Source organism: Scylla paramamosain, chromosome 20 (assembly GCF_035594125.1).
Source record: "Scylla paramamosain isolate STU-SP2022 chromosome 20, ASM3559412v1, whole genome shotgun sequence".
Lineage (NCBI taxonomy): Eukaryota > Metazoa > Arthropoda > Malacostraca > Decapoda > Portunidae > Scylla > Scylla paramamosain.
In genome coordinates this window covers 9,267,811-9,282,462 of record NC_087170.1, presented here as the reverse complement: position 1 = coordinate 9,282,462, position 14,652 = coordinate 9,267,811, and the positions used below count along the sequence as shown (strand labels likewise).

The 14,652-nt window shown below is 35.6% G+C and overlaps 1 protein-coding gene and 1 long non-coding RNA gene across 7 annotated transcripts in view; one reads left to right on the top strand and one right to left on the bottom strand.

Moving 5' to 3' along the window:
* The window catches only part of LOC135110241 (tubulin polyglutamylase TTLL5-like), a 43,011-nt gene extending 30,518 nt beyond the window's left edge, over window positions 1–12,493 (top strand). For 5 of the 6 annotated variants that reach the window (XM_064022363.1, XM_064022367.1, XM_064022366.1 and 2 more), the window contains one exon: window positions 318–12,493. In XM_064022363.1, coding sequence (XP_063878433.1) covers window positions 318–586 — 269 coding nt within the window. In that variant the 3' untranslated portion in view covers window positions 587–12,493. The remainder of the gene's footprint in view (window positions 1–317) is intronic. The other variant, XM_064022364.1, reaches the window with a different exon arrangement.
* On the bottom strand, window positions 10,654–13,140 carry LOC135110248 (uncharacterized). The gene is made up of 3 exons (XR_010273165.1): window positions 12,841–13,140; window positions 11,259–11,404; window positions 10,654–11,095 (listed from the first exon to the last, which is right to left on the bottom strand). It is a non-coding gene; the product is annotated as an uncharacterized LOC135110248 (long non-coding RNA).
* Window positions 13,141–14,652: the final 1,512 nt, after the last annotated feature.

Below are 14,652 nucleotides of genomic sequence, written 5' to 3'. Positions count from 1 at the left end.
AACTAAATAAGAAAAATATGTAATACACTTACATAATTATAAACTGAGCAAACAGAATTGGAGGACTTCTGTTCATATTCAGCATTTTTTTTTTATAGATAATTCTCCTTATTCTAAATATAAAGTCTGTTAAAAATTTTTGAGCACATGTCTTTTTGGCATTTACTCTGCACTAAAGCTTTTCTTTGGGAACTTTTTTTGTGCTGCCACATCCTGGTGAATTAATGTTTGAATGTTTAGACATATTGTTGCATGGAAGCTTGGTGTCATCTTGTTATCAGACCTTTCATCGTTTCTCTCTTCCATTTTGTCACTAGGGAGTCACACAAAAGTGGGAGAACCTGTGACCAATGAACCTCACTCCCAGAATACTGAAGGACCATCCTCCTCCCAGTCCCAAACCACCTCAGACCTTCCCCCTTCCTCCTCCTCCTCCTCCACTGCCACCACCACTGCGGCGATGGCCACCACCCAGGCATCACACCCCCCAAGCCAGCCGCCGGCCACCACCACTGCCTCCTCATGCTGTCTCTTTGGTAACATCCTCAAGGCAAGTCTAAAAGGAACAAATACTTTTATCTCATGAAGGCAAATGACAATAGTTTTCACTTGTTATAATGATATTGCCACACATGAAGCCACAGGAAGGTTACTTACAAGTATGAGTATCATTGTGTTGGCAATATCCAATTATGTATTGTAGAAATATCAATGAAAATTTGCTTTGCATCCATAGGTACAACTGGAAGTAGACACATTTTGCATACATAAGCCTTGGCCAATTAAAAGTTGCCTTTTCTATGATTTTAATTAGAATGCATAATAAGAACATGCTATAACAACTTAATTGCTTATTTATAGGTAAGAATTTTAAAATCAGAAGATCTGAGTTTATAAAAAGCTTTTTGTCCTCCAGTTTATATCACATGAAAATATCAAACCTTAATAATCTATAAAATACAAAAACACCATTACTGTAGGTTGTATAAAACATTGTCTAAACTTCCAAATGGGAGGCATATAGAAGGTGGAGGGTGTGACAACATAGAGAAGAGAATAATAGGGAAGGAAAGCCAGATGGCAAGCAAAGCAGAGGTTAGAACTTGTTGTGGTTCATGAGGAACAGCCCAATTGGGAAGACTCAGGGAAGACACATTCGTTAATAAGGAATCTTCTTTCTCCTGATTCTTGTTCACGTGTTTTGTGGTAGTCATGGATAACAGTACACACTTAGGAGTAATATGATTCAAAGTATTGCATTCACTCTCAGAATGTGAGGTCTTAAGGCATTGGTTGTCAGTGATCATTCATAATTAAATTTAACCCATAGCATGTTTGCTGCAAATTTTCATTTTATTTATTTATTTTTTTTACAAACAGACATGACTGCTATTAATTTCACACCATGTTATAATGTTACTATGCAATGATAATATTCAGATATATGTAACATTTAATTTTGATAGTGTACTGTAATTAAATTTATTGTAATTTTGGAATAATGTCAAATGATTACTTTTATGGTTTTTGTTTTCATACACTTTCATTAGCCATGGATGGAGTGTATTAACAATAATTGTCATTGTTTCTTCCAAGAAAATACCTTGTGATCAGCACCTTCATTCTGAAAAAGATTTGGCTTGTGTCAGCTTGGTAAACACAGTGCCCTGTGGAAGCTTGTCCCAGGTACTGCTGAGGCTTGGCTCACAAGGATGTTATTTCTTTATTTACTTCATTTAACCTGACTTTTGTACAGGTTATATTAACCTGTATTTACAAATATTGTTTGCTTTAATTACAATGCAAAAGGTATGTACTTCTGTGTGTGTACAATAATGTTATATACATGTTGAGAGCAAACCAAGCAATGCTGCTCAGTGGCTCTAGCTACTGAAGGTTGTCTGTTACCAGCAGCAGCAGCAGCAGCAACAGCAGCAGCAGTGGGAGTTATGTTAAGGGTCATAATAATGCTATGAAGCAAAGATTTGTAAAATTTTGCTTTTTCTGCTGTGTTTTGCTTCCAAGTGTTGTGCCATGAAGACTGTGTGTTATCAGGATTGAGGGTGTGTTACAAAGTTCTGTGGTTGTGTTGCTTGTTGGAATGTGGGATTTTGCAGCAACAGTGTATTTCCTTTAAATAAGTGAGATTTTAAGTGGCAACTTAAAAATGCCAAATACATTTATATTTTGATATTTTACTGTGTTGTAATATTTATAATAAGAAGAACCATCACAGGGTGGAGAGGCTAGAGCTACCTAAACAGTGAGTAATGAAAAGGTTAAGTGTTTAAGAAGGTGCACACACACACACACACACACACACACACACACACACACACACACACACACACACACACACACACACACACACACACACACACACACACACACACACACACAACAGAAACTGTACTTAATTTCTGCTTGCATGTTCTATTTATTGACAAAGCAAACTCACATTGTATGATAATATTCTTTATTAATTTTATGCTTGGTATGTATCTTGCTACTTTTGTACTTTGTGCATACTGACATGTGGCATGTCATCATTTCTGGCTTCCTCTGCTGCCTTCTGCCTCTTTTGATAATTCACCATGTTCTAAACTGATGCTTTTTGAACACTTTCAACTCAGCCTTTGTATTTTTATAATGTCAAAATACACCAACATAGATACATTAATCTTTTTATGTGAGATTGACAAAATATATATTTTTTGGCCTGACATAAAGCATGCTTATCCAGTCAGTCATACCCTTGGCTTCCTATAATCCACTTTGATATCCTAGTCACAAATCCTTCCTCTCCTGCACACTGCCGTTGGCACTTGTTTCTGCATTACATGTGTGCTTTCTTTCCTTATATGGGTTTGAAGATCTTGCTTCACCTCTTATCCATTATATGTCCTTCTCCAACTTCTCACATTCCCTAACTGCTTATTCAAGGCACATAATACATACATTATTAACTTCCATGTAGACTTCATAGTATGCCTTCTCTAACATGTTGCCACTCAGTGTTGTTGCATAGCAAGTTTTTTATGTGTACATTGTTTCCACCCATGCAGACCACTGTGCACACAGACTGTTGCTGTTGTATGTTTATCTGCAATTTTCTTATTTGTTTTCACCATCTGCAGATGTTTTGTGATTACTTCCGGTGTTGAGTGCGTCGGGTGTTCAGATGTGTCTGATTTGCTTTGTGTCAGAGTTTGGAACCTGAATACTTTCATTACTCAGAATTGAGGAACTGTACTTATGCTTCTTTATTGTGTGTCTGCAGCTTATATCTTATTGCATATTTATGTCTTTGATTCTAGTGAAAAATTGTGCATTGCCTGAAGCTAGTTTGCTTTAAATAGTTTTAAGTAATTACAGGTGTACTATCTGCCCCCTTATTGTGTATAAAGTCACAATGCATCCAGTGTCCCTCCAGATGGTGTTCATAGTTGAGGCTGTTCTGTACCACCCAGACCTTGAGTCCCCAGCCAAGACTCCTGTGATAGTTATCATATACTTAGCATCATGGTGTTGCTTTCTTTTGTGTGTCACCCAGTAGGTCTCAGGTATAGGATCAGCAGTCTCTAGCAATACTTCTTAACAGTGGGCAGCTAATAGAGACTTCTTGTAAAGTACTTAAAACATCTACTCTCTTGGTGTAACCTTGAGTAGCTCATTTTTGTCCTTCCTTTTTGTCATGGAAATCTGTGATTCCCAGACATTCAAGGCCAAAGAGCTGCCTGTTATTTATGTTGTACTTAATATTCATGTTACTAGGTAATGCTGTAGAACCTCAATTAACTGTCACTGCCATAGTGATCTGGCAAGCTGGTTAGTAGAGTCAATAGGCCACCTCGTGCACACACAAATTCTGTGATTTATATCGAAGAGGTAATACAGTACCTACTAACATACTAAGCATGGTTATTATTTCAGCACATTCGGTTGCAGTTAATTGAGTTATATATCAAGAACTTGCACATAAATGTGCAGCTTGGCAAGCAAATGCCAAGTAATGAAGGCAAGGAAATAGCCTTTAAGAACTGTGGTGGTAATAATGAGGATAATGATCATGTCTTAAATATTGGATGCTCCAGGTCACAGAAAATTTGATATTGTATTATATGAAAATTTGTATCTGATATTGGATAAAGAAATTTGAATAATATACTGGGATCCTTTTGTTTGAAAGCAGCTGAAAACCAATGATAGTACAGTTAATTTATGCAATGTTGTATACTATCGGAGCAATAATAGAGTTGTGTAGAGCATTAGTTGCAGGTTATTCATTATTTATGCAATTGGTGTTAACTGTAACTCCTCTATGAATAATGGTAGCACTTATGCAAAAAAGTGTGGTACCAGACATTACTGTCAGAATAGCATGACTCCTTTCCTAACATGTTGAGGCCTCTATCAGTGATGTCTGCTGTTGGCTGTTTGTGAAGTTCATTATTATCACTGCCATAAAAGGGAGCTCTCTCTCTCTCTCTCTCTCTCTCTCTCTCTCTCTCTCTCTCTCTCTCTCTCTCTCTCTCTCTCTCTCTCTCTCTCTCTCTCTCTCTCTCTCTCTCTCTCTCTCTCTCTCTCTCTCTCTCTCTCTCTCTCTCTCTCTCTCTCTCTCTCTCTCTCTCTCTCTCTCTCTCTCTGCAAAATCATCTGGTCAGTCTTGTCAGGTTAATGGATGCTTTGCTGTGTTCCTCCTTCTGGTGTCTCAGTGAAGTGAGAGGGTTCTTGAAATGGTCAGCTTCAATTGGCATAACAAAACTGCCTTCACATAGACAAACAACTGCTCATGCACAATGTTTCCCGTGAGATGTTGTAGTTGTGGTTGTAATATGTTAAGCTTTATCATTCTAGATTTGGTTGTTGAAAATTGTTTGTAAGGAAACATTTATTTATTTATTTATTTATTTATTTTTACGATAATGTGTTGTGTGCAGTTTTGTATGATGGGCCAAACATCACTTAAACATAAATGTAATGTTAGGAAAATCATGATGTAACTTGACAGTCATGTGCATAAAGACTGGGGAGAACATGAAGAAGGTTTGTGTGGGAAGTATGGTATTGCAGATGAGAAGGTGCAGACTGTGATGAGTTGAGGTAATGAGAGGATCAAAACCTATCACTTTCCTAAAGTGATAGTCTTAATCAGGAAGGAAAGACTGGAATGTTGTGAATTACTTGCCCTTATCAAGACATTTTTATTTTGTTGATTTATTTTTTCCACATTGTTAATGTATATTGATAAGTTTTGGGTGAGAGGGCACATGTGCACCACAGGACAGCTGCCCTCTCTCTCCAGTAAAATTAGCATGTTACAATTACAATGGATTATTTATTTCACACACAGTTTATAAACAGAGGAAATAGTTCAGGAAAGACGGATATGTTTTGCATGTTAAGTTAATCATCTTGCATCTATTTGTTACATAATACTTAGTGCATTATGTCATGCAGATACAGCACTGGTAATGGTTAAGTTTTATAACTTGTGTAAACTTGCAGGGCTGTCTGAATGGGTCAGACAACTTTAAGCATGTACAATGGATGAGCAGATATATTTTGAGTGAAAGGAATTTTTTTTTGTTTTTATTTATGATTCATGTTTGTGTGGAGAGGTAGAACTTTTTGTTTATGATTGGGCTTGAAGTACTTGTAATAAGTGTTTGTAAAGAGATAGGCTGGTGGCTGAGTATTGAGATGAAGAGAAACAAAATACTGGACTTCAGAGCAGTTGGATTAACTTTATTGAAGTATCAGTTTTAATTCCCCACAAAAATAAAAGAAACTTTTGGTTGGAGTAGATGATGCTGAGCAGTCTTGTGCCACATTAGATTAAGATTAAGGTCTTTATAGTTCTATTTGTGACTTATTTGCAGGTGTAAGTGTTGAATCCAATTGCTCTAAGCCAAATGTCCTCAACAGAATCAGTTAAAAGACATGAAAGTAATGATTTGTACTAGCAGTGTGAAGTTTCCTTGCCCGTCCTACTTGACTATATTTTGAAAAAAATTGTGTGCACCTTTGAATGTAATTGTGATTTGTGACAGAATTTCCTGTAATATTTTTATATTCCTGGTGACAAAAACCCAAAATTTCTCCAGTTTTATGTCTGGTAGCTAAACAGTTGATCTTATGCAGCACCTTAATTAGTCAGGGAAATGTGACAGCTTATTTTTGGGCTTTGCAGCTAAAGATAATCAAGGTGTATTTACACAGCCTGAGTGACAGACAAGTGTGGTTGCAGCTTTTGCCTAAAAAGAAAAGAAATGTACATTTTTCATTATTCATAAATACCATGGTTAATATATTGATTATATATATTTCCATGACTGACTTTGTTGTTTGAGTGTTCAGAGACTCACCACACTGCACATGGAGGTGTGGGCATCAGTCAGTTTGGGAAATTCTTGTGCTTGTCAGTAAGCCCATAAGTTCTGCTAAGTCTGCAAAAAAAAATTAAGATTAATGGCAAGTTATTTATAAAGAATAGGAGAAACCTTTTCAGCAAGTTTGAATTACTGACCTTATTCCAAATTACATCATGTTGAGGCTAACTTTATAAATGTATTACAATTTTTGAAAATTTTATTTTATTATTTTTTTTTATCACTGCAGCTTTGTCTCAATGGCTTGTTTTTACAGTTCAAGTCAGTGGTTATGCATTCTCCTTATAGTATTTTTTTTTCTTTTTAGCTCATTCATATGTGGAATTGCAAGAACATCAAAATAGCAGTAAATGATGAGTTAGCTGTTATCTAACTCAAGTTTGTCTTTATTCAGATAAGACAGGTAAAGGGTGTTGGCTAGGTTAAGCTTTGTTGTTAGAATCACATAGTGAGCTACAGGCTGGTGTGAAGCTCAGTGCAATGTGAGGATTGTCCTCAGTAGGAATAATAACAATAAATCCAGAGGTTAACTATACACACACAGGTCTCCAAGGTATACAGATTTGATACATACAACACTTCTTTGAGGCATGCAGACTGAGAAATTCAGTATAGTTTTGGAGTACACATACGATTTGTATTGCAATGTCATATGTTACATAGAAAATATAAAAATTGCAGCACCAGTTTAGAGAGGAATCCAGCATACAGCCCACCACCACAAAGCAAACAATGGTAATGACTATATATATATATATATATATATATATATATATATATATATATATATATATATATATATATATATATATATATATATATATATATATATATATATATATATATATATATATATATATTAGTCACAATAACTCAGTGTAAGTGTTGCAAGGCAGTCAGAATGAAATTTAACATCTCTTCTTATTCTTACAATCTTGTTTTGTGAGCATGTTCAACAAATGCTTTTGTCAAAAGTAGATATTACACCAGATTTTTTATTTTTTTTTTTTTTTCAGAATTAGTGGAAAATACTCAACATACTAGATTTCTGTACTTTTGACATTTTTGTAAACTATTGAAAAAGAAAACCAATATAACTTATCAGTGCTTTGACATTATCATTTGCAGATAGGGAAAATGCTTATTATTTGCAGCTAGAGAAAATGTTTGAGTTATCAATTTAAGGGACTAATGAATTTATTGTATCCCTAAACTTATTGAACTTGTAGATGATATGCAAAACTAGGTACTCTTTTTTTTTCTTCCTAGATAGTTTTATGTGGTGTTACTATATGTGTGTGTGTGTGTGTGTGTGTGTGTGTGTGTGTGTGTGTGTGTGTGTGTAAAACATAGCATGCATCCTACATCTGCATGTTTTTTTTTTCAGAGGATGTTATTTTGTATATATGCATGCATGTATAACTATATGTAGATAGTATATATGCATGTGTGTGTGTGTGTGTGTGTGTGTTTTTTTTTTTTTTTTTTTTGCATTGAAAAACTCTGACACAGAAGTCATGTTTTGTAATGTTTGTGTGAGGAATGTCAGAAATGTTTGAATTTTTACAGGTAATAATGTTAGAATATAGTAGTTTTCAGCATATTGTTGTTTCTCATTTGCCTTTTTGAAAGTGAAAAGCTATTATGCAAAATAACATTCCACTAATTATTGCACACAGTGACTTGCTATGTGCTGAAACCAAGACACCTCCCAAGATGACCCTCAAGATCAGATAAAACAGAACTTGCCTGAGAAGACTGTATGTTGGCTTAGTTGGTGGTGCTGCTTATTTAGATGGAAGTGAAACTGCTGGAAGTTCATAGTTTCTATATTTTCCTGTGTTATTCCATGTGGCCTGTGTCCTTTATTGTTCCCTGTCTTGAATGGTTGACCCTGTAAGTGGTAACACATCAAATACCGAACTGTAATTGCTTTAAAAATATAAAACAATGGTAATGAAGGATATGATTAATTTTACAGAGTTGTTGAAATAATTTGGTATGTAGTTTGCTGATAAGTTAAGAATTTAGTGTAGTGTTAAGCCTATGCAGTGTGATGCAGTCTGATGGTGAAGGTGGTGAATGTTAGTGTGTAATGAGCTCAACACTTGTTCAGAAATAGAGCAAAACCATTTGTATATTTTTCTTTGTGATGAATGGCATGTCTGCTTGCACTGAGCTGAACTGTGGCATGAAATATCTGTTTGAACAGCATTTTCTTCCACTACACATTAGACTAAAAATGTGCCTGATAGCAAAAGCAGCTGCATTAACTTGCATTTATTAGTACTCCTGGCCATTTCTTCATTTGTCCCTCCATTGTCCTGCCAGAGAGCATCAGCTACAGTGTCTCATGCCCCTCCACCCCTCATTTGATTTACTATGCTCCTCAGCAATACAAAACTTGGTATCCATAAATATTCTTTAATGGTATTTTATCTTGTCTCAGATATTCTTCATTGTGTTCACAATGACTAGAAAGTTTTCTCAGTATACTTAAATGTATGCATTTTAAGGCCCTAAAATGAATATGTGCATGAAAACAGTAAATGACATGTTCACCTTTAGTCTGCGAGAAGCTTTCCTAGGATATAACTATTTCTTTATAAACAAAACTAATTAATATGTAGATTTTTCAATTAAGTCTCTGGAATATATCATTTGCTTGCTGTATGAATTAGAAAAAATGTCTTAAGAAAAGTTTCCAGGCTAATCTCACTTGATGCTCTAGTTGTACAGTGTGTCCTGTTAGCCACTGGTGCTGCTGTGGAGGCTGTGTAGGAAGTGGAAAAATTAAATTACCTCAATATTTTTTTTCACCATGGTTAGCTTAAGATATAAGGCACTGCATCATATAGCTTTAGTGTATAATTTATATAATTGGTTTGGTCATTGTTGTCATAAGAAGGCAACCTGTAAGAAAAAACTTGTATATAAAAATGTAGATGTGTATGTACACATAGTACATTAAAATAACTATTCTTGAAATTAGAATTGAGGATACATATGGTGTGTGCAGCTGTGTGTCCTTAGGGGTGAGGCTCAAGTACTGCTTACAGAGAGTTGTATTGCTCTTGTTGGAGATGATATGGGTATCAACTGCGGGGATGGGCTGGTCAGTAATTTAGAATTGATTATGTTATTGACTGATTTTTAGTGTTCTTGGCACCACAAAAACTGAGGTTATATGGTACTGTTTGGAATTTTGGAAGAAAATATTATGGTTATCTAATCAGCAAGTGAAACACGTGACTTACAAGGTTCTGCACGGCAAGATTTACCAGGTTGTGCAGGTGAGGGTTGGTATCCACGTAGCAGCTCACACCTGTGTTTTTGATGGCCACATCAAATTTCACTACTCAACCATGGGAAGCAGGAACAATATTTGTCTATCTGGCTCAAGTATGATGTTACAGTGACTCTCAGCCATCAGATTTTCTTGGTGTTATGTGTACAAGCATATCAAATAATGTTTACTTAATGCAATCAATGGAACAGTTAATGTACAGTTGCTCAATGTAGTGATGTCATATTTAACGAAATATTTAAGGAAAAAAAGGTAGTAATGGGCAATTGTATCCTTTCACATTCCCAGTTCTCAATCTTTTTGGATATTTAATATAAAGGAGTTAACTTGTCCATATATTAATTTCTATATATATATATTTTTTTTTTAATTGCTTTCTTTAACTTAAATCCACTGGACTTTATGACATCACTATCCGGGTTACTTGTGACAACTGTACATTCATATACTGACGATAAGTTTGTGGGTTAATTTTGTGATTGGAAAAGCAAACAAGCAAGGAAAGGGATGAGGCACAGTGAATATTGAGCTGTGCAGATGCAAGTGCCTGCCAGTACATTTGTTATTTGAGTGCAAGTTTGGCACTCAGAGCATGATGTAAATTTCACAATCCATTACATAATACTAAGATGCAATGTAAATCCTTAAAGCTTCAGCTGAGTTTGAATAAGGAATTTGGGATAAAAGAAACAAACTTCTAACTTCTTTGCTGAATTGCATGAAATTGTACCAAAGTTGTGTACGTATTTGTTATTCACGTGGTATTGATGCTTTGTATTGATTGATGGGTTTGGGGTGACAGCAGGTGACAATCCTTTATTTAGTCATGGGAAGGCTGACACTTGTTATATTACTACATGATCAGATCTGCTTTACCATAGTATGGTGTATAAATTCATGTTGCCAAATTAGTCACATGTACTTAAACATTAGTTGAAAAATAATTGCAGACACTTCTTTTATATTATTTATTACATTGCAGCTTACAGAAATGAAAATGTTAGTGAATGTAGTTAAATAGAACTCTGTGTAATGTGCATATGGGGTGTACCATTATAGAATATGGGGAATGTGTAGAGGGAAACTGCATGGTTTATAGTGATGGACTTTGAATGCCACTAGAATAAAAGTGAACTGCTGTGTTGCAAGAGGAGACATAACCACAGAATGGGAAAAAAAAAAAAAAAAAAAAATTGGCATGCAGGTTTTGATGAAAATTCCATCCTTCTATTATATCTGCTGTTAATGAAATACTAGTATATGTTTGCACAGTATTAGAAGGTGTTAGGAGTTCGTGAACCAACGGCACAATACGTAGTTCTTTTCTCTCCTGCACCATGAGTGAGGAAGGATTGTGCTTGTCTTGATGCTGAAGATGCTGAACACAGGTTGAAGTCTGAAAAGAGGCTGCATTAAGTGTCAGCATTCCACTTTAGGAATATTATATGTAGAATCATTGACTGATAATATGCTCTATGAGGTGATAACTTTGATGTAAGGGCATGAATGAGAATAATTCCCTTCATAGAGATGCCTTAATGCTAGGTACTTTTACTAACTTTGCCAAAGATAGTTCCATTATATCTAAGCTTGGTAGTTTTGTAGATCATCTTGTAGCTCTTTGAAGTTGTTCGGGAACAACTGCCTTGCCCAAGGAGTTGCTCCACTCGCTGTGCATCACTGGCTGCCACTTGTTTCAGAACCACTGACGGGATTACCAGGACAGAAAAATGTGATTTTATTTTTTTTAATCAGTTATTTTTTTGGTAGAAATGTAATCTTATTTATCTATTATTTGTGTTAATTTTCACAATATTAAGTGGGCACTTAGTTGATTAAAATCTAAAGAAATTTCTTGAACTGTAAATGCTTGCTTTGCCTTTTATTATTGTAATTATTATTATTATTATTATTATTATTATTATTATTATTATTATTATTATTATTATTATCATTATTATTATTAATTTCATCATTTTTTTTATAAATATGCATTCAAAGTTATTGGTTGCCATTGTTGCTGGTAAACCTCAACCAATTTTCTTCAGTTTAGCCCCTTGCAACTTTTGATGAAAGCACTTAAGTACTTTTTTTTAGTATTTCCATTATATTCCTTATCCTTCTTATGTTTCTAATCCTTATATGTTTCTTTTTAATAAAGAATAATCCTCACTAGATTTTATGGTGATGAAGTTAAAATTGTGAAATAATACTTAAACAGCCATTGCCTATTGGCTTTGGTTTAGTATTACAGGTAATGATTAATAGATAATGAAGTGCTGAGTGGAGTGCCCTGGGCAGGCTGTTTTCACCACCTTTGTTTCCTCCCGTCTCAAAACACCAGGAAAAGTCTGTATTGCTTCACTAAACAGGTTCACAACAAATTGTCCAAGAATAGACCACTTAAACAGTCATTACCATTACCAGTTTACATAGTGCTATTATTTCTGAGATGACTTTAGTACATGGTGCACTACACTCCATGTTTACAGCAGGTGTTTTGGTCACTAAGATGACACCTACAACAATGTTAATTACGTGTCCAATCCAATCAGTATACTAAGTTCCCATGTGGTGCAGGTGCCTCTCAAATGGGTCTTGTATGAGGATCTGCAATATCCCCCTTAATTTTATCAAGAAGGCCTGGAAAGCCTTGAGCAGTTATAATTAATGGTTTTTATTTTATATATTATTTTTTTTTCTTGACGTGTAGATGATTTAGAATTTGTTCCTGATATGTTTTATACATTTTTATGAACCTGTAATATGTTGACAAAATAAAACAATTATGAAGTCACACCTTTGTCTTTCCAGGAAATACAATGCGTAGCAGTGGCCAGGCAAGGTGGAGCGACCCGCAGAGTTTTACAGGATTGTCTTGTTACCTATGCAATACATCCATATATATATATATATATATATATATATATATATATATATATATATATATATATATATATATATATATATATATATATATATATATATATATATATATATATATATATATATTATAGAGTAAAATCCCTCTTATCCGGCATCAACGGGACCGCCGACATACCGGATACTTGAATATTGCCGGATACTTGAATAGAAGTGAAATTATGTCCACAATCAACACCCTACACTCACGCATCTTACCATAACAAAGATCAGCTGATCTGATCAGCTGCTTAAGTGTAAGCACAACACGCTTCCTCTTTTCTACAACTTTAGGCATGATGAAGGCGTCAGGCGATAAACAGGGCACACGCGGGACTGAGTCACTGAGTAAACAGTGCAGTGGGCCGCGGGTGGCGCGAAGCAGTGCGCTCTGGTGGCAAGGGGACAAAGTATGCCTCGCGCGGGAATTTTAATCGATTTTATGAGTACGCATTGATTTTTTATTGATTTTAAGGCTCGGGGAAAAATGTGCCGGATACTCAAATGCCGGATGAGAGGGATTTTACTATATATATATATATATATATATATATATATATATATATATATATATATATATATATATATATATATATATATATATATATATATATATATATATATATATTTGTTTATTTATTTATTTATATCTTTAGTTTTACTAGAAAGCTATTATATTTTCCACGGACATTTCCGTACTTCCAGTAAAAGTTTAAGAAGGGTTATGTAATTTTCTTGGAGGGGAGGGGGGGAAATGTTAATGAGAATCCACTTAATCATCTCTGCGATCTTCAAAAATCTTCTTAATGAACAAAAACTTTTAAAAATATGGATTAAATGACCACTAGTGACTCCAGTCGCGGCACTAGCTGGACGCCCAGCCACATCAGTGCTGTGTACACCTGCGTCAGGCTGTGCATGCATCACGGTTTCTAATACGTCCCTTTTATTCTCGGCCATTTCTGCATCTCCCATTGTTCGAGATTCCCATTGTGTCATCCCTTGTAATACGCCTCCCTATATCCTCGTCCTTGCAGCAACACCTTTTATTTGCAGGAACCTCGTCCTTTCTATCACACATGAGCTGCGAGCCACAGGATGGGGACAGCAGAGGCACAATGGAGTGGTAGAGAGTGCCAAGTGGAGGTGGGAGGAAGGAGTGTTGTAGAGGAAGGAGAGGAGGGAGCAAACTTTAGAGGTCTGCGTCAGAAGCAGATCCTTTTCATGATAGTTCTCTCTCTTTATAAGTTGAGTTTAGTGAAGAAAGAGGTCAATCGCTGTACATTAATTTTGGTGGTGCACATTAAAATTTGCACCTCTAGTTAGTGGCCAAATATGTACACATACAAGTTGTCATACTTTTTTTCCCTGTTCCGCTTCCCTCGCCTACTCTAATTCCTTCCGCTGCATCTCCCACCCCAGCACTGTGTAGTGTATTGTCTACAGCATAAATCATCATTATGTGACCGATTATACGACAGGACGTGACCGGAATCTCAGTATGATAAAGCTAAGCCATTTGGCAAAACTGCGGGAACTGTGCCACGATGATTGCAATGTCCATCACGTGAGGTAGGTGTGAGTGAGTCAAGCGCATGAGTGTGACACCTCGACGTCTTACCTGGACAACTTTCAATACGTTCTAGTGGAAATTGTGGAATTTTCAGGGATGTTTTCATGATTCCATTGATAGATGAAAAATGATTCTATATTATCATTGGGAAAATAAACCTGTTATATAATTTATGTATATTCTGAAAATAGTTCTTATTCAATACATCTGTGAGGGATGCAGCGGGGTGTGCGATTTAAGAAGACCTAGAAACTCACGCACCTCGAGACATTATGTTAGCATGAAGGGGGGAAAAGAGGGATGCCACACCTGCATACCACACATACTCACGTCTTAGTAGGCCACGGTAATAGCACATATGGGCATTATGGAATAGGTAACTGCATTTATAGTGGTTAAGGAACAAATCTTACCTATGTGAATCACTACTAAAGGTTGAGGTTCGTCGTAACTTTACT